At 44.3% G+C, this 21,187-nt stretch overlaps 2 protein-coding genes across 6 annotated transcripts in view; one reads left to right on the forward strand and one right to left on the reverse strand.

Moving 5' to 3' along the window:
- Positions 1 to 19,185, reverse strand: CLN3 (CLN3 lysosomal/endosomal transmembrane protein, battenin). 2 transcript variants are annotated; one of them, XM_056533280.1, is made up of 16 exons: positions 19,137 to 19,185; positions 13,420 to 13,553; positions 12,687 to 12,765; positions 12,339 to 12,429; positions 10,660 to 10,710; positions 10,437 to 10,516; positions 10,044 to 10,129; positions 9,753 to 9,825; positions 6,435 to 6,578; positions 6,067 to 6,188; positions 5,922 to 5,968; positions 3,824 to 3,892; positions 3,253 to 3,308; positions 2,025 to 2,118; positions 1,797 to 1,943; positions 1 to 1,705 (listed from the first exon to the last, which is right to left on the reverse strand). In XM_056533280.1, exons 2-16 carry the CDS (start codon positions 13,463 to 13,465, stop codon positions 1,586 to 1,588), a joined length of 1,305 nt encoding a protein of 434 aa, XP_056389255.1. In that variant the 5' UTR covers positions 13,466 to 13,553; positions 19,137 to 19,185; the 3' UTR covers positions 1 to 1,585. The 2 variants fall into 2 exon arrangements, with proteins under 2 accessions (XP_056389255.1, XP_056389254.1); XM_056533279.1 differs by lacking the exon at positions 19,137 to 19,185 and having other exon boundaries at positions 13,420 to 14,790.
- LOC130283793 (uncharacterized) overlaps positions 15,238 to 21,187 on the forward strand; it is a 16,961-nt gene continuing 11,011 nt past the window's right edge. The window contains exons 1-3 of one of the 4 annotated variants that reach the window (XM_056533274.1): positions 15,238 to 15,595; positions 15,726 to 15,866; positions 21,030 to 21,120. In XM_056533274.1, the coding sequence (XP_056389249.1) occupies positions 15,461 to 15,595; positions 15,726 to 15,866; positions 21,030 to 21,120 (367 nt within the window). In that variant the 5' untranslated portion in view covers positions 15,238 to 15,460. Of the gene's footprint in view, positions 15,596 to 15,725; positions 15,867 to 16,331; positions 16,419 to 19,392; positions 19,561 to 21,029; positions 21,121 to 21,187 lie in introns of those variants that run through there. The other 3 variants (XM_056533275.1, XM_056533276.1, XM_056533277.1) reach the window with 3 other exon arrangements.

Genomic DNA, 21,187 nt, shown 5'->3' on the forward strand with positions numbered 1-21,187 from the left:
GGGGAGCACCAGAGATTATACTGAGGGGAAGCACTGGAGACTATATCGAGGAGATTACACCGAGGAGAGTACTGGAGATTATGCATACTGAGGGGAGCATTGGAAAAGGAATATGTACCAGAGATTATACTGGGGAAGAACCGGAGATACTGGGGAAGGAGCAACAGATTCTATCGGGGGTAATCAGAGGAGATTATACCTGGGGTAGCAAATTATACTGGGGCTTGAAGCATTGAAGATTATACCAGTGGAAGCACCACAGATTATACCAGAAAAGGGGGGACACAGATTATATCTGGGGGATCATCAAAGAATATATTGGAAGGGAGCTGGTGCGGCTGCCCCTTCTCATCCAGCACGATCCCAGACCTGGCCCCAGAAGAGATTTACACCCTTACACCAATTGAATACACCAGAATATGTCGTGTTACTTTCTTTTAATATTTTGAAATCACATGTTTACCCCCAACAAAGAAAATACCCCTGGTTCATAAATTATAAGACAGCACAGCTATAATTCTCCCCAAAACAGTCACAATATTTACATTTGGAACAAGAACAGATTGTTAGAATTGAGCAAAAAGATGGAAAATATTGCAATAAAAGATGTGCAAAGTTTAACAAAAATAACTAATTCAACACTTGTAGTATGAGAATGGAATAAGACAAAATTCTACATATGGCAGAGAGGAGACTCGGTGAGGGTATTGGTATCTATGAGACGTGCAGGGCCGGCTCCACCTATAGGCAAAGTAGGCGGCCCCTAGATTGCCGTCTTGATGGGGGTGCTGTTCTGCCCTCCGCAAGAGAGTCATTTCTCCAGGCCTGACAGCTGCTCAACTGTCACCCCAGTAGTAAGGTGATTACACAGGGAGGAGGTTTGTTACAGTGTGTCACCCCAGTAGTAAGATGATTACATGAGGAGGGGTTATGTTACAGTGTGTCACCCCAGTAGTAAGGTGGGGCGTGTCAAGGGGGGTGGTAAAATTAGCTTTTTTCCTAGGGTGGCAAAAAATTATTGCACCAGTCTTGGAGATGTGACTGATTAATGTGGTACTTTGTACCCCTAGCTGTTGCAAAACTACAACTCACAGCATGCCTGGACAACCAACGGCTGTCCGGGCATGCTGGGAGTTGTATATTTCAACAGCTTGAGGTACACTGGTTGGGAAACACTGCTCTAAGGGCCATACTGCTGCAATACTGAGTGTGGCCTGCAGGAGGTGTGCTCACATTATTTGTATTCCACTAGGTAAGGCCCCTATACTATGGCGGAGTGTCTGCATTTGATTGGGCCTTCCATTGCTTTATGCATGAAACACAGATACAAAGAGCATCACTCGATGTATGGAAGTTGTACTCTGCAAGATCAAGTACATTCAACAGAGTCTGAGAAGTTGTACTGTGCAACATGGTAGTTATTCGGCCCCATCCTTCATGGCATGCCATGCTTTACATTGTAACACAGTTGTTGCGGCTTCGATATGCGAGACTCCATTAGTAGCGTTTGATGAAGATCCTCCATATTGAAACACCCTCTTTTTGGTCAGTACAAGTGCCACATATTTTTTAACCAGCCGTGGCCTTACGAGAGGCCACAGAAGTAGTTGTGAACAGGTATAGCGATGGCTCCAGACAGTGAAATCCCCAAGGTGTCTGAAATGCAGGCGACGGACATGGCGAATTCCTGATCTTCCGGATTACTCTGCGGGTGACGAGAAAAAAACATTTACAACAGGGGACAAAAAAAAACAGCTGCACAAATAGAACGTGGCCCTGCCAGTGGCGGCTGTTACCTCGATGGCGATGTTGTTGAAAGTGTTGACGTAGGCGGCGCCCCCGAGCAAACCCTCAAATACGATAATAAGGAAGATGCCTGGCAGCGTCAGACTCGGGAGGAATAACTCTGCCACCCCCACGAGAAGGAAAGTGGCAATTCCACACTATGGGAGCAAAACAGCAATGTTACTATAGACCCATAGAGGGACTCTGCATGCACCCCCCCCCCCCTCCAGATACATTACCTGAAGTAAAGAGAGAATCCAGATGTGTCTAATCCTGAAGCATCGGACTGAGGATCGAGACAAAAACACACCGGCCTGATACAGCATCTGGAACCTGAGATAGAGAATGGGAGTCAATATCACTTTTGTGATCTAACCCCCCCCCCCCCCCCCAAAACTAACTCAATAGGATAAGGGATAAGTGTCTGATCACCGTGGGTGGCCGACCACTCGGACCCCCTGCCTGACAGATTACTGTCAACATACCCCCCTCTATGCATCTCTTTGGAAGAGCCAGAGATACAGCATTTGTGTATATCCGGCTCTCCCCTATAGATACATGAAGGGAGGTGTTGGCCACCGCTTTGTGCCGTGGTCGACAGTAATCCATGCATGAGAAGAGCCAGGGTGCCAGGCAGGAAATCGCAGGGGTTCCAAAGGTTGGGCACCCCACAATCAGACACTTATCCCCTAACCTGTGGATAGGAGATAAGTTCTTATGTACCGGAGTTTCCCTTTAATCCGAAAAGCTACTAATCTTGGGAATGGTCATCGTCCACCTCTATTAAGGCACCAACTATCCACATATGCAGAATAAGGAAAGGCCTGAAGTTGGACCCCATTACGGTAACAGTAATTATTACATATTAAAGGAAAACGGTCACATGTTTTCTCCCGCACTATCCACAGGGACATGTTGGATACTGCAGGAGATGCTGATTCCTATGATTACTACCTTGCCGGATCCGCCTGGCTGTTCGTCTGCAATTGTAGTTTTATTATATGTTGAAATCTTGCCGTAACTGGCACAGGCGGGGCTTCTGTAGCTTAACTGGCACTGATGTCAGCGCGGCCCAGTCCGCAGCTCCGCCCCCCTTATGAATATTCATCCCCCTCCCTCCAGTTAGGAGCGGCGAAGAGAGGGATAGCTGGAGGGAGGGGGGATGAATATTGATAAGTGGGCTGCACTGACATCAGTGCCAGTTAAGCTACAGAAGCCCTGCCCGTGCCAGTTACAGCAAGATATACACATATAATAAAACTACGATAGCAGGCGAACGTACCTGTGGATAGTGTGGGAGAAAACGTGACAGTTTTCCTTTAAATCTTCAATGAAGGGGGTCAACATTCCACAAGTGTGAAGATGCCTTCAACCAACGGCAGACAATAAAAATAAGACATTATTTACCCATTTCTCCACTACAACCTAATCCAAGACTCCATATTCCTCCTAATGTTTGCTACGTACCATCGGTATTGTGTTGAGTGGCTCATCTTGATATTCGGAAAATAAATCAGCTCGTACTGCAAAGGACAAAAAAAATATCAGAATACAAGTATAAGAAAATCAGAATACTAATATAAGAAAATCAGGATACCAGTATAAGAAAATCAGGATACCAGTATAAGAAAATCAGGATACCAGTATAAGAAAATCAGAATACAAAAGATAAGAAAATCGGGATACCAGTATAAGAAAATCAGGATACCAGTATAAGAAAATCAGGATACCAGTATAAGAAAATCAGGATACCAGTATAAGAAAATCAGGATACCAGTATAAGAAAATCAGGATACCAGTATAAGAAAATCAGGATACCAGTATAAGAAAATCAGGATACCAGTATAAGAAAATCAGGATACCAGTATAAGAAAATTAGGATACCAGTATAAGAAAATCAGGATACCAGTATAAGAAAATCAGGATACCAGTATAAGAAAATCAGAATACTAAAGATAAGAAAATGGGGATACCAACATGAGACCACCCACACCGGCCTGTTCATAATGTTCTATCACAATCTTACTTCTCCACTTACCAAGCCCTGGTTTATGAAGTATTCAGCAAAGTAGACAATGGACAAGGGAAGCATATACTTCAAGAGAGACTGTGGGATATAAAATGACATATATGTAGAATATTGTGTGTAAAAGACAGCATGGTAGATGGTCAGGAACACACAGAAGAGACAGCACAGCAGATGATAGAGAAACACAGGAGACAGCACAGGAGAATACAGAGGAGATGACCAGGATAATACAGAGGAGACATCACAGGAGACATCACAGGAGAATACAGAGGAAACAACACAGGAGATGACCAGGAGAATACAGAGGAGACATCACAGGAGATGACCAGGAGAATACAGAGGAGACAGCACAGGAGAATACAGAGGAAACAACACAGGAGATGACCAGGAGAATACAGAGGAGATATCACAGGAGAAGACCAGGAGAATACAGAGGAGACAGCACAGGAGAATACAGAGGAGACAGCACAGGAGATGACCAGGAGAATACAGAGGAGACAGCACAGGAGATGACCAGGAGAATACAGAGGAGACATCACAGGAGAATACAGAGGAGACATCACAGGAGAATACAGAGGAGACATCACAGGAGAATACAGAGGAGACATCACAGGAGAATACAGAGGAGACATCACAGGAGAATACAGAGGAGACAGCACAGGAGATGACCAGGAGAATACAGAGGAGACATCACAGGAGAATACAGAGGAGACAGCACAGGAGAATACAGAGGAGATGACCAGGATAATACAGAGGAGACATCACAGGAGACATCACAGGAGAATACAGAGGAAACAACACAGGAGATGACCAGGAGAATACAGAGGAGACATCACAGGAGATGACCAGGAGAATACAGAGGAGACAGCACAGGAGAATACAGAGGAGATGACCAGGATAATACAGAGGAGACATCACAGGAGACATCACAGGAGAATACAGAGGAAACAACACAGGAGATGACCAGGAGAATACAGAGGAGACATCACAGGAGATGACCAGGAGAATACAGAGGAGACAGCACAGGAGAATACAGAGGAAACAACACAGGAGATGACCAGGAGAATACAGAGGAGACATCACAGGAGATGACCAGGAGAATACAGAGGAGACAGCACAGGAGAATACAGAGGAGACAGCACAGGAGAATACAGAGGAAACAACACAGGAGATGACCAGGAGAATACAGAGGAGATATCACAGGAGAAGACCAGGAGAATACAGAGGAGACAGCACAGGAGAATACAGAGGAGACAGCACAGGAGATGACCAGGAGAATACAGAGGAGACAGCACAGGAGATGACCAGGAGAATACAGAGGAGACATCACAGGAGAATACAGAGGAGACATGACAGGAGAATACAGAGGAGACATCACAGGAGAATACAGAGGAGACATCACAGGAGAATACAGAGGAGACATCACAGGAGAATACAGAGGAGACAGCACAGGAGATGACCAGGAGAATACAGAGGAGACATCACAGGAGAATACAGAGGAGACAGCACAGGAGAATACAGAGGAGACAGCACAGGAGATGACCAGGAGAATACAGAGGAGACATCACAGGAGAATACAGAGGAGACAGCACAGGAGAATACAGAGGAGACAGCACAGGAGAATACAGAGGAGACAGCACAGGAGAATACAGAGGAGACATCACAGGAGATGACCAGGAGAATACAGAGGAGACAGCACAGGAGAATACAGAGGGAGGAGACAGCACAGGAGAATACAGAGGAGACAGCACAGGAAAATACAGAGGAGACATCACAGGAGAATACAGAGGAAACAACACAGGAGATGACCAGGAGAATACAGAGGAGACAGCACAGGAGAATACAGAGGAGACAGCACAGGAGAATACAGAGGAGACAGCACAGGAGAATACAGAGGAGACAGCACAGGAGAATACAGAGGAGACAGCACAGGAGATGACCAGGAGAATACAGAGGAGACATCACAGGAGAATACAGAGGAGACAGCACAGGAGATGACCAGGAGAATACAGAGGAGACATCACAGGAGAATACAGAGGAGACAGCACAGGAGATGACCAGGAGAATACAGAGAAGGCAAAACGGCTACAGACATGTCTTCCCTGACCTTAATAATCTTCCATTTGTGCGCCATCGTCCGCCGAGACCTCTTCTCTGCATGAAACACATAAAAACAGTGACGTGAGCCCAAGTATACTTCACCATACTCCACACTAGTACCGCTCCCGTACCTGGACCTGCTGCCCCATTACCTGACAGTCGAGGTGAGGGTCCATCTAAAAGGGGTCGCTCGTCAGACGTATCTGCTAAACTGTAACCTGATGGAAACTTCCATTGTGGGAGAGTGGACGGGGGGAGAAGGAGGACAAAATAACTGCAATAGAGAAGAGAAAAAAACCTCTAATAAAGTGGACGAATAAAGTCCATGAATAAAGTCCACGTATTAAACTTCTATAAACCCACTGCAGACATCTCCTCTAAATCAGTGCTCTCCAAACTGTGGACCTCCAGCTTTGGCTAAACTACAACTCACAGCATGCCCTACAGCTACAGCTGGAAGTCCACAGTTTGGAGACCATTGATCTTAATCCTTAGTATTATCCCCCTCCCTCCGACTCACCTTATAAAGAGCAGGGCCGGTATTATAAGCATGACCAGCAGGGAACTCCGGGGAGAAAGTCCAGCCTCAGTGAGACCAAGATAAGAAAGGGCACCCAGGATCCCCGCACCCCCAGTACCAGACGACCAACATGAGACCACATCACTGGAGAAGACATATCAGAAAGGAAGGAGAGAAGAATCAATAAGGCTAGAATATAACTACTATAATACTGCTCCTATATACAAGAATATAACTACTATAATACTGCTCCTATATACAAGAATATAACTACTATAATACTGCTCCTATATACAAGAATATAACTACTATAATACTGCTCCTATATACAAGAATATAACTACTATAATACTGCTCCTATATACAAGAATATAACTACTATAATACTGATCCTATATACAAGAATATAACTACTATAATACTGCTCCTATATACAAGAATATAACTACTATAATACTGCCCCTATATACAAGAATATAACTACTATAATACTGCTCCTATATCCAAGAATATAACTACTATAATACTGCTCCTATATACAAGAATATAACTACTATAATACTGCTCCTATATACAAGAATATAACTACTATAATACTGCCCCTATATACAAGAATATCACTACTATAATACTGCTCCTATATACAAGAATATAACTACTATAATACTGCTCCTATATACAAGAATATAACTACTATAATACTGCTCCTATATACAAGAATATAACTACTATAATACTGCTCCTATATACAAGAATATAACTACTATAATACTGCTCCTATATACAAGAATATAACTACTATAATACTGATCCTATATACAAGAATATAACTACTATAATACTGCTCCTATATACAAGAATATAACTACTATAATACTGCCCCTATATACAAGAATATAACTACTATAATACTGCTCCTATATACAAGAATATAACTACTATAATACTGCTCCTATATACAAGAATATAACTACTATAATACTGCTCCTATATACAAGAATATAACTACTATAATACTGCTCCTATATACAAGAATATAACTACTATAATACTGATCCTATATACAAGAATATAACTACTATAATACTGCTCCTATATACAAGAATATAACTACTATAATACTGCCCCTATATACAAGAATATCACTACTATAATACTGCTCCTATATACAAGAATATAACTACTATAATACTGCTCCTATATACAAGAATATCACTACTATAATACTGCTCCTATATACAAGAATATAACTACTATAATACTGCTCCTATATACAAGAATATAACTACTATAATACTGCTCCTATATACAAGAATATAACTACTATAATACTGCTCCTATATACAAGAATATAACTACTATAATACTGCTCCTATATACAAGAATATAACTACTATAATACTGCCCCTATATACAAGAATATAACTACTATAATACTGCTCCTATATACAAGAATATAACTACTATAATACTGCTCCTATATACAAGAATATAACTACTATAATACTGCCCCTATATACAAGAATATCACTACTATAATACTGCCCCTATATACAAGAATATAACTACTATAATACTGCCCCTATATACAAGAATATCACTACTATAATACTGCTCCTATATACAAGAATATAACTACTATAATACTGCCCCTATATACAAGAATATAACTACTATAATACTGCCTCCTATATACAAGAATATCACTACTATAATACTGCTCCTATATACAAGAATATAACTACTATAATACTGCTCCTATATACAAGAATATAACTACTATAATACTGCTCCTATATACAAGAATATAACTACTATAATACTGCTCCTATATACAAGAATATAACTACTATAATACTGCCCCTATATACAAGAATATAACTACTATAATACTGCCCCTATATACAAGAATATAACTGCTATAATACTGCCCCTATATACAAGAATATAACTGCTATAATACTGCTCCTATATACAAGAATATAACTGCTATAATACTGCCCCTATATACAAGAATATAACTGCTATAATACTGCCCCTATATACAAGAATATAACTACTATAATACTGCCCCTATATACAAGAATATATCTACTATAATACTGCTCCTATATACAAGAATATAACTACTATAATACTGCCTCCTATATACAAGAATATAACTACTATAATACTGCCCCTATATACAAGAATATAACTACTATAATACTGCCCCTATATACAAGAATATATCTACTATAATACTGCTCCTATATACAAGAATATAACTACTATAATACTGCCTCCTATATACAAGAATATAACTACTATAATACTGCTCCTATATACAAGAATATAACTACTATAATACTGCTCCTATATACAAGAATATAACTACTATAATACTGCTCCTATATACAAGAATATAACTACTATAATACTGCTCCTATATACAAGAATATAACTACTATAATACTGCTCCTATATACAAGAATATCACTACTATAATACTGCTCCTATATACAAGAATATAACTACTATAATACTGTCCCCTGTATACAAGAATATAACTACTATAACACTGCCTCCTATATACAAGAATATAACTACTATAATACTGACCCCTATATACAAGAATATAAACTACTATAATACTGCTCCTATATACAAGAATATAACTACTATAATACTGCTCCTATATATAAGAATATAACTACTATAATACTGCCTCCTATATACAAGAATATAACTACTATAATACTGCTCCTATATACAAGAATATAACTACTATAATACTGCCTCCTATATACAAGAATATAACTACTATAATACTGCTCCTATATACAAGAATATAACTACTATAATACTGCCCCTATATACAAGAATATAACTACTATAATACTGCTCCTATATACAAGAATATAACTACTATAATACTGCTCCTATATACAAGAATATAACTACTATAATACTGCTCCTATATACAAGAATATAACTACTATAATACTGCTATATACAAGAATATAACTACTATAATACTGCTCCTATATACAAGAATATAACTACCATAATACTGCTCCTATATACAAGAATATAACTACCATAATACTGCCCCCTATATACAGGAATATAACTGCTATAATACTGCTCCTATATACAAGAATATAACTACTATAATACTGCCTCCTATATACAATAATATAACTACTATAATACTGCCTCCTATATACAAGAATATAACTACTATAATACTGCTCCTATATACAATAATATAACTACTATAATACAGTCTCCACCCCCCAGGATTACAATACAACTCCTGTATACAGTGTTTATTACCTGTAGAAGAATGCGGTGAGGCTGAGGAATGTGATTTCTCCTAGACCGGATGAGATACTGGCAAATACTACCCCTGAGATATAAAGTCATCAATATTATTATTACTATTATTATTGTTAGTATTATTATTGTTTTTATTATGATTATTATTATTACTATTATCATTGTTAGTATTATTATTAATTATTACTATTATTGTTAGTATTATTATTACTATTATTACTATTGTTAGTATTATTATTACTACTAGTATTATTACTATCAGTGATTATACCATCAGATGTTACTCACCCAGCAGACTGACCGCGATGTGTGTAGAGAAGGACACGATAAGGAAGCTGGCAGCGGCTGTGATGATGCAGAGAGACACCCTGTAACTGAGTGATACAGGAGAGAGAGAGACAGCAGATGACTGAGAGACCACAGAGGAGAGAGAGACAGCAGATGACTGAGAGACCACAGAGGAGAGAGAGACAGCAGATGACTGAGAGACCACAGAAGAGACAGCATAGGAGATGACAGAGACCACAGAGGAGAGAGAGACAGCAGATGACAGAGACCACAGAAGAGACAGCACAGGAGATGACTGAGAGACCACAGAAGAGACAGCACAGGAGATGACTGAGAGACCTCAGAGGAGAGAGACATATATATGATGGAAATGACGGTGGGATTAACCCTTACTTGTAGGGGATCTGGTGGATGTAGAAGGGAGCAGTGAACTTTATTATCAGGGTGGGCAGGATATCAGCCAGGAGCACCGCCTGCAACAGAGAGACGGGTTATACCAACAGGAATGGGGGGGGGGGGGGGGGGGTCTCCACTACTACAGTAGATGACCAGATTTGGTTCTGTAGTCTCTGGCTGTGGAGTTCCCCTTTAAGGTGAGTATAGGCTGTGCACTTACAGCGGTGGAGATCTGGTTGCAATCATACCGGCTGGAGTTCGTCACGTTGACCTGGAAACATAATGAGATGTTACAAATGTATCAACTCCCGCGGCGTGGTGCAACAGCTGTGACCTCACAACCCCGCCCACCATGAGGCCCGGTCACTAACACCCCCGCCCACCATGAGGCCCGGTCACTAACACTCCCGCCCACCATGAGGCCCGGTCACTGACACCCCCGCCCACCATGAGGCCCGGTCACTAACACCCCCGCCCACCATGAGGCCCTGTCACTAACACCCCCGCCCAACATGAGGCCCGGTCACTAACACCCCCGCCCACCATGAGGCCCGGTCACTAACACTCCCGCCCACCATGAGGCCCGGTCACTAACACTCCCGCCCACCATGAGGCCCGGTCACTAACACCCCAGCCCACCATGAGGCCCGGTCACTAACACCCCCGCCCACCATGAGGCCCGGTCACTAACACCCTTGCTCACCATGAGGCCCGGTCACTAACACCCCTGCCCACCATGAGGCCCGGTCACTAACACCCCTGCTCACCATGAGGCCCGGTCACTAACACTCCCGCCCACCATGAGGCCCGGTCACTAACACCCCTGCTCACCATGAGGCCCTGTCACTAACACCCCCGCCCACCATGAGGCCCTGTCACTAACACCCCCGCCCACCATGAGGCCCTGTCACTAACACTCCCGTCCACCATGAGGCCCGGTCACCGACATCCCCACTCTCCATGAGACCCGGTCACAGACACCCCCGCCCCCATGAGGCCGGTCACAGACACCCCCATGAGGCCAGTCACAGACACCCCTGCCCCCATGAGGCCGGTCACAGACACCCCCGCCCCCATGAGGCCGGTCACAGACACCCCTGCCCCCATGAGGCCGGTCACAGACACCCCTGCCCCCATGAGGCCGGTCACAGACACCCCCTGCCCCCATGAGGCCGGTCACAGACACCCCCGCCCCCATGAGGCCGGTCAGACACCCCCGCCCCCATGAGGCCGGTCACAGACACCCCCGCCCCCGTGAGGCCCGGTGGCTGGCACCACGCTACACTTGCATTTTCGAAACGCAACAAATCGACTGCATTCACTTCCTCACATTAACCGATGTTGTCTTAAAGTCACGGGAGCTGAATGCACCCTACTATTGCCCAATAAATTTGTGCTCTCTCCTAGTCCTGCAAATGCAGCTGATGGGCTTGTTACAATGTATCAGTGTAGGCTAAGAACTACTGTGGTGTCTATAAGGAGGATAGGTGGAGTAGTCCAACTCACAGCACAATACCCTACGTGCAGAGCGTATGCTGAAGAAACTTTTCATGCCAAACCTAGCCACGCAGCACTAACTCCACCAACTCCAAGATTTGTGTTTGCAGAAGGGTCCTTGCTCAGCTGGTTTCTTACTTCTGACTAGTAGATTCTCTTTCTCAAAGCAGGAAACAGGACACCTGAAGAAAGGGCAGGCTGGTCTGACTTTGGTCAGAGCAGACCTGGAGTCACCCTCACACTGAACTGGTTTGGTTCCCCCCCTCTGGGGTTGGACTTGGTAGACTCCTCCTTCAGCCTTTCCAGAAGCTTCTACATAGAAACTGGCTAGGAGAATCATGTGATCAACGAACCACTCATCTTTTACATAACAATGCACCGTCGGTGGTAGAAGACACTTACAGCTGCGGTCTGATTGGTCTCGGTCTTCAGGATGTCATGTGCGGCGCTCAGCATCACCACGTAGGCGAAGTTATTACACAGACCCAGTAACCTAATAGAGAGAGAGAGTAATAACATCAGATGTGTGGTCGTCGTTTACTCCAGTCACCTCCAGAGCTGCAATTACAAGTAACGTAAGACCAGTCCTTAGGACAGTGTTTTCCAACCAGTGTGCCTCCAGCTGTTGCAAAGCTCCAACTCCCTTTGGCTGTCCGGGCATGCTGGGAGTTGTAGTTTTGCAACAGCTGGAGTCACCCTGGTTAGGAGACACACTGTCTTAGTATATAACACCCCCTCCTTAGAACATACCAGAAGGCGGACAGGTTCCTCCAGTGGGAGCGGTTCTCCTGACGGGGTACAGGGGGCGCTGTGCCATCGTCCACCTCCTCTGTAACACATGACATATACGAGGTAAGATAACTGCTGCTGCTGCAGAACCTCTTCACACATGACATATACGAGGTAAGATAACTGCTGCTGCTGCAGAACCTCTTCACACATGATACTCCGCTTTCCCTCAATTATTAACACTGAGACTTGCAGTCCTGCAGTATGGCGTCTGGAGGATCTAATGGGAGTTGTAGTCCTAAAACTGTACCTGCTGTTATAACAGTCCACATCTAGTAGGGAATGCTGGGACTTGTAGTCACATAGCCTATAGCAGGGAATGCTGGGACTTGTAGTCACATAAAAGCCTATATCAGGGAATGCTGGGACTTGTAGTCACATAACAGTCTATATCAGGGGATGCTGGGACTTGTAGTCACATAACAGTCTATATCAGGGGATGCTGGGACTTGTAGTCACATAACAGCCTATATCGGGGATGCTGGGACTTGTAGTCACATAACAGTCTATATCAGGACATGCTGGGACTTGTAGTCACATAACAGTCTATATCAGGAAATGCTGGGACTTGTAGTCACATAACAGCCTATATCAGGGAATGCTGGGACTTGTAGTCACATAACAGTCTATATCAGGACTTGTAGTCACATAACAGTCTATATCAGGGCATGCTGGGACTTGTAGTCCCCCTCACCTTCCCAGTCGGAGTCGTCCCCGGTGTTGATCCTTCTCCGGTCCATATGTTGCTCCACAGCTTCCTACAACCACAGCACTTCCTGTTCTCTAGCCACGCCCCCATCCTAGTTACTGTAACCAGGGACAGGAAGCCTTAAAGGGGCCATCACCACAAAATAAAGGACTGGGAGAGTTATTATCAGAGTTGTTATTATTATTTTCATAATTATATAAACCGCCATCTCTGTTAAAACCGCCTCAATTTTACAGACAGTATTGTAAATGACTTGTGTGAATATATCCTTATCCACTGCGACAACACCGCAGCTTTACAACCACCATCCAGACCCCTGTACACGTCTCTAGATCAGTGTTCTCCAGCCTGTGGCTATGATGGGAGTTGTAGTTTTGCAATAGCCAAGAGCCACAGGTTGGGGAACACTGATGATGATATACAATGATACTACAGTATGTCCATGGCTGTCAAGGCATGCTGGGAGTTGTGGTGTTACCACCCCAGAGAACCACTGACTACTTTATTAGTGTGTGCGGTCAGAGATGGTACTCTGCAGACCTAAGTTATAACCAGTGGTTATTTGAGTACCTGTTGCCTTTCTGTTATCTCGACCCAGTCTGCCCATTCTCCCCTGACATCAACAAGGCATTTTTCGCCACACAACTGCCTCTTTTCTCTTTTTCGGACCAGTCTCTGTAAACCCTAGAGATAGTTGTGAGTAAAAATCCCAGAAATCCTCAAATCAGCCCATGTGGCACCGACAACCATGCCACATTTACGGTCACTTAAATCCCCTTTGAATTTCAGCGAGTTGTCTTGACCACATCTACATGCCTAAATGTATTGAGTAGCTGCCATGTGATTGGCCGATCGGCTATTTGTGTGACCAAGGAATGGAGCAGGTGTACCCAATAAAGTGGCCAGTGAATGTATACCTTTATCTGTCTATATACACCGCCCCCAGCTGGCCACAATGGGGTGTGCAGACCCCACTCCCATTCCATCACCGTCCCTTCTTCGCTGTCGGCTGCAGTGCATTCTGGGACGGCGTCCTTGCATATTCTGTGCGGTCAGTCTATAAAGGTGACATAAAAGCCACATCCTGTTACCACATCCAATCCCCCCGCCGGTGAAATCATCAACTTTCCGACTACACAAGTCTGTAAACAGACGCCATCTTGTTACCCAGCTTTCCCAGAAACACATAAAAGTAGGCAACACCGCTCGCCATTATCACAGACAGTCCTCTATTCCCGTATATATATAACGCGCCGATAACTGCCTGTGACTCCGCGCACAGGTGCAATTTAAAGGGATGCTCCTTATTTCCGCATGACTTAAAGGGACACTCCAGTGGAAAACTTTTTTTATTTTTATTTTTTTAAATCAACTGGTGCCAGAAAGTGAAACAGATTTGTAAATGACTTCTAATAAAAAAAATCTTAATTCTTCCAGTACTTATTAGCTGCTGAAGACTACAGAGGAAATTATTTTCTTTTTGGAACAAAGAGCTCTCTGCTGACATCATGACCACAGTGCTCTCTGCTGACATCTCTGTCCATTTTAAGAACTGTCCAGAGTAGGAGTAAATCCCCATAGCAAACATATGCTGTTCTGGACAGTTCCTAAAATGGACAGAGATGTCAGCAGAGAGCACTGTGGTCATGATATCAGCAGAGAGCTCTGTGTTCCGAAAAGAAAAGAATGTACTGTGTAGTCTTCAGCAGCTAATAAGTACTGGAATGATTAAGATTTTTTAATAGAAGTAATTTACAAATCTGTTTAACTTTCTGGCACCAGTTGATTAAAGAATATATAGTTTTCCACCGGAGTACCCCTTTAAAGAAGGCGTACCATAAAAAACGAGCTACATATCACCTACACCTACAATCATACGCGTAGAGGTATACGCAAAATTGTGCACGTGACGCCACGAGATGTGACAGCGTTGTCTCTGGCAGTGAAGGGGTTAGCGGGACCAAAGAGGAAGTATATTCTGTATAGGGAGAAATGCGCTAAGTATTAACACATCGCCTGCGGTTTTATGGCCACTTCCCTGCGGTGGAGTCAAAGAGAAGCAGCCGAGTCGGACGAGAGACCGTCCAAAAAAGTGACAGCACCCATGGAGTTCCTGAGGAGACATCTCCCCCGGGTGTACCAGGCCGTGCAGGACGCGCTGGTGAGGATACAATAAGGGGGGACATAGAATAGCGTCGCGCACCTATGTCCATCAGGTGTGGGGGGACGTATCTATGGCGGGGGACGACCCTTTATCTGCCATTAAGAAATGTTTCGTATTGCACTTGCAGGAATATTTAACCAATGTGACGGCGCAAATGTTCGGGGCGCCGCCCGACGTGCCGCAGCCTAGGAATGCCCGGGCCAAGACCCCCCTGAGGTCTGATGAAGCTGCAGCGCCCGCAAAACAGGAAGAGACGAGTGAGACACAGGTGAGTGCAACCTTGTTTACTGACGCCCCAATGTTGTTTTTCAAGCAGCATGTTGCAAAACTACAACTCCCAGCATGCCCGGACAGCCGTTGGCTGTCCGGGCATGCTGGGAGTTGTAGTTTTGCATCAGATAGTCTCTAGCCTTGTGCAAGATCTACGCTTCCCCATTAAAACACGACGCTGGTCAGCCATGACGTGAAACCCGGCGACGGGTGAAAGGGAATAACATGGAGGGTCTGGTGACAATGGCGCCTGTGTGGGGTGGGATCGGGCAGCAGATGACGGGGAAGCGGGAGAATGGGCAAGCGTAAGGATCAGAGACTATGGGGGAGATTTATCAAAACCTGTGTACAGGAAGAGTGAAACAGTTGCCCATAGCAACCAATCAGATCACTACTTTCATTTTTCATAGGCCTTTTTAAAAATGAAAGAAGCGATCTGATTGGTTGCTATGGGCAACTGCACTTCCTGTACACAGGTTTTGATAAATTTTCCAGACCGGTGATGTGTAGACTCCGGGGTCAGAGCCGCCGGTCTTGTGGGGTGTCCCCGGTATGTAGTGGTTGGTGCCGACCAAAAGTGTCCAAGGAAGGACGACCGGGGGACGGGAACATTGGGGCCCATTTTATTGATCATTTGTGGGATGTGCTGGAGAAAAAAGTTCAATATATGGAGGCCGCACCTCACACCTTACAGGATCTGATCCAAAAGGACACGACACAGGGCTAGGGGATCCGGGTCTCGGAGGTCAGATTACAGGGCTTTGGGGTCCGGGTCTCAGGGGTCACACCACAGGGCTATGGGATCCGGGTCTCAGGAGGTCAGATTACAGGGCTTTGGGGTCCGGGTCTCAGGGGTCACATCACAGGGCTATGGGGTCCGGGTCTCAGGGGTCACAGCACAGGGCTATGGGGTCCGGGTCTCAGGAGGTCAGATTACAGGGCTTTGGGGTCTGGGTCTCAGGGGTCACATCACAGTGCTATGGGGTCCGGGTCTCAGCGGTCACATCACAGTGCTATGGGGTCCGGGTCTCAGCGGTCACATCACAGGGCTATGGGATCCGGGTCTCAGGGGTCACACCACAGGGCTATGGGGTCCGAGTCTCAGGGGTCACATCACAGGGCTATGGGGTCCGGGTCTCAGGGGTCACATCACAGGGCTATGGGATCCGGGTCTCAGGAGGTCAGATTACAGGGCTTTGGGGTCCGGGTCTCACGGGTCACATCACAGGGCTATGGGGTCCGGGTCTCAGGGGTCACATCACAGGGCTATGGGGTCCGGGTCTCAGGGGTCACATCACAGGGCTATGGGGTCCGGGTCTCAGGGGTCACATCACAGGGCTATGGGGTCCGGGTCTCAGGGGTCACATCACAGGGCTATGGGGTCCGGGTCTCACGGGTCACATCACAGGGCTATGGGGTCCGGGTCTCAGGGGTCACATCACAGGGCTATGGGGTCCGGGTCTCAGGGGTCACATCACAGGACTATGGGGTCTGGGTCTCAGGGGTCAGATTACAGGGCTATGGGATCCGGGTCTCAGGGGTCACATCTCAGGACTATGGGATCCGGATCTCAGGAGGTCAGAATACAGGGCTTTGAGGTCCGGGTCTCAGGGGTCACATCAAAGGCTTTGGGGTCCGGGTCTCGGGGGTCACATCACACAATAAGGGGTACTCTGATGGAAAACATTTTTTTTTTTTTTTTAAATCAACTGGTGCCAGAAAGTTTAACAGATTTGTAAATTACTTCTATTTAAAAACAAATGTAATCCTTCCAGTACTTATCAGCTGCTGTATGCTCCACAGGAAGTTCTTTTCTTTTGTCTGACCACAGTGCTCTCTGATGACACCTCTGTCCATGTCAGGAACTGTCCAGAACAAGAGAGGTTTGCTATGGTGATTTGCTCCGACTCTGGACAGTTCCTGACATGGACAGAGGTGTCAGCAGAGAGCACTGTGGTCAGACTGGAAAGAACTACACAACTTCCTCTGTAGTATACAACAGCTGGTAAGTACTGGAAGGATTAAAGGGGTACTCCGGTGGAAAACTTTTTATTTTTTATTTTATTTTTTTAAATCAACTGGTGCCAGAAAGTTAAACAGATTTGTAAATTACTTCTATTAAAAAAATCCTTAATCCTTCCAGTACTTATTAGCTGTAGTAGTACTTATTAGCTGCTGAATACTACAGAGGAAATGGTTTTCTTTTTGGATCACAGTGTTCTCTGCTGACATCATGACCACAGTGCTCTCTGCTGACATCCCCAGAGCAAACATATGCTGCTCTGGACAGTTCCTAAAATGGACAGAGATGTCAGCAGAGAGCACTGTGTTCCAAAAAGAAAATAATTTCTTCTGTAGTATTCAGCAGCTGATAAGTACTGGAAGGATTAAGATTTTTTAATAGAAGTAATTTACAAATCTATAGTGCAATAAAAGTAGGAAAAGATATGCTCGGCACTGCTGCTGTACACACTCGGACTATGGATTTAGGGATTACAAGGAGATATCCTCGAAGTTATGGTGGTGCTCTGACTTAAATAACGGTGTCTGAAACAGAGTCTGTTGCCAGACAGTGAATACCCCCCACCGCGATCCCTCTCTTCCCCAGCACTATGTTTTATTTGTGAGTATACATTAAAGAAGCAACCTTGAAAAAGAAGCCTGGTGAGTTTGCCGACTTATTTCTGCATTTTCTACTTTACGAACTAATTTACAAATCTGTAGAACTTTCTGGCATCAGTTGATTAAAAAAAAAAATGTTTTCCTCTGGAGCACCCCTTTAATGTTATGGCTCATTGTTGTATCATTTGCTGCAAATTTAGACATTGTCCACAAGAGGGAGCAGCAGATCAGTACGATACTCAAATAGAGTGGGGACCAGGCATGCTGGGAGTTGTAGTTTTGCAACAAGTGGAGGTACCCTGGTTGGGAAACACTGGTCCAGACGTCTGATTAAACTCGCTGGGCCCGCTTTACATTGACGTACGCCCCCTCCCATAGACCTGCATTGAGGGGGCGGGGCGTGATGTAATGAGGGGCAGGGCTATGATGTAATGAGGGGCGGGGCTATGACATCACGGGCTCCTGACGCCGGCTCTAAGCATTCGGAAAATTTTGTTCCAAACGCTGAGCAGCGAAGTACCCCTTTAAAGCCCATGATAAAAGTAATAAGAGTGTAATTTGCTCCTATTACCTCCGGGTGGCGCTTTGTTCTGTTTTTATGCACAGGACCCACACCCGGAAGTGCAGTAGGGCAAGTTCCAGGTACCTGATGACAATATGTTATAGGTCACATGGTCTTCAGGGGATGTAGCTGTGCTGCAGTGGGTGGATGGCAGGATAGAAGAGATTTACCGAATAAATGCTATAGACCCGCCCACTGCAGCATAGCCACGCCCCCTGGAGACCGGTATCATAGGAGAAGTAATGTATGGAGATTCATCAAAACCTGTCCAGAGGAAAAGTTGACCAGTTGCCATAGCAACCAATCAGATCGCTGCTTTCATTTTTAACAAGGCCTCTGAAAAAGGGAAGAAGTGATTTGATTATTTGCCATGTGACACTGGTCAATTTGTCCTCTGTACAGGTTTTGATAAATATCCCAAAGTGATCTCACCAGCAGAATAGTGAGTGCAGCTCTGGAGTATAATACAGGATATAACTCAGGATCAGTACAGGATAAGTAATGTAATGTATATACACAGTGACCTCACCAGCAGAATAGTGAGTGCAGCTCTGGAGTATAATACAGGATATAACTCAGGATCAGTACAGGATAAGTAATGTAATGTATGTACACAGTGACCTCACCAGCAGAATAGTGAGTACAGCTCTGGAGTATAATACAGGATATAACTCAGGATCAGTACAGGATAAGTAATGTAATGTATATACACAGTGACCCCACCAGCAGAATAGTGAGTACAGCTCTGGAGTATAATACAGGATATAACTCAGGATCAGTACAGGATAAGTAATGTAATGTATGTACACAGTGACCTCAGCAGCAGAATAGTGAGTACAGCTCTGGAGTATAATACAGGATATAACTCAGGATCAGTACAGGATAAGTAATGTAATGTATGTACACAGTGACCTCACCAGCAGAATAGTGAGTACAGCTCTGGAGTATAATACAGGATATAACTCAGGATCAGTACAGGATAAGTAATGTAATGTATATACACAGTGACCCCACCAGCAGAATAGTGAGTACAGCTCTGGAGTATAATACAGGATATAACTCAGGATCAGTACAGGATAAGTAATGTAATGTATGTTCACAGTGACCTCAGCAGCAGAATAGTGAGTACAGCTCTGGAGTATAATACAGGATATAACTCAGGATCAGTACAGGATAAGTAATGTAATGTATGTACACAGTGACCTCACCAGCAGAATAGTGAGTACAGCTCTGGAGTATAATACATGATATAATTTAGGATCAGTACAGGATAAGTAATGTAATGTATGTACACAGTGACCTCGCCAGCAGAATAGTGAGTACAGCTCTGGAGTATAATACAGGATATAACTCAGGATCAGTACAGGATAAGTAATGTAATGTATGTACACAGTGACCTCACCAGAAGAATAGTGAGTACAGCTCTGGAGTATAATACAGAATATAACTCAGGATCAGTATTCCTGTTGCACCTCCAGTCATATAACCACCGTACGCAAGCAGCTGTGGAGAAGAGGAAGTATCTTTATTACATACAGAGAACATGTATGAGTTATAATCCATTGTCCGGGGTGGGGTGGGGGGGGGGGGGGGTGGGGGTTGACGTCAGGAGCTGCAGCGCTCAGGGATCTCACTGTTTCTGCATCTGGGGAAATGTAGATAAGACGAAAGTCAAGGGATCTTCCTCTCACTTTATACAGTGGAGACATTGCTCCTCTCCCTCTACCCCCTAATATTCTTCAGATTGTTAGACCCTCTTTCTAGAGATCTGCAGAATATCGCTCCTCTACCCCCTGATTTATGCATATTCGTATAGTCTGTAGATTATATTAATAACCCTAACCCTTAACTCTGTGCAGATCATTGCACTTCACCTCAGTTTTTCCATTGTTTATATATGACAAATAATACATCTTCCTCTGTACTTCACTCTTTCTCGTACTTTGCTGTTTTACCACTGGTTTCATCTTCGGACAGGGTGCAGATCACATGACTTTAGATGTGTTGTCAGAGGACTCTGCTCTGGAGGCCACCGAGGAGAGTATGAAGACATACGGGATACAGCAAGGTAAACCCTGTCAAGGAAAAAAAATAAAGAGTATAAAAATTATTGTATTTTTGCCCTTTTTCAAACA

Source organism: Hyla sarda, chromosome 8, assembly GCF_029499605.1.
Source record: "Hyla sarda isolate aHylSar1 chromosome 8, aHylSar1.hap1, whole genome shotgun sequence".
Classification (NCBI taxonomy): Eukaryota; Metazoa; Chordata; class Amphibia; order Anura; family Hylidae; genus Hyla; species Hyla sarda.

Excerpts from the sequence above, each read along its gene's own strand:
- CLN3 (XM_056533280.1), bottom strand. The coding sequence starts at position 13,465 with ATGGACCGGAGAAGGATCAACACCGGGGACGACTCCGACTGGGAAG. Across the intron at positions 3,309-3,823 it reads ACTTCATAAACCAGGGCTTG|TACGAGCTGATTTATTTTCC; the intron begins GTAAGTGGAGAA and ends TGTCCTTTGCAG. Across the intron at positions 2,119-3,252 it reads CACTCAACACAATACCGATG|GTTCCAGATGCTGTATCAGG; the intron begins GTACGTAGCAAA and ends TCTCTATCTCAG.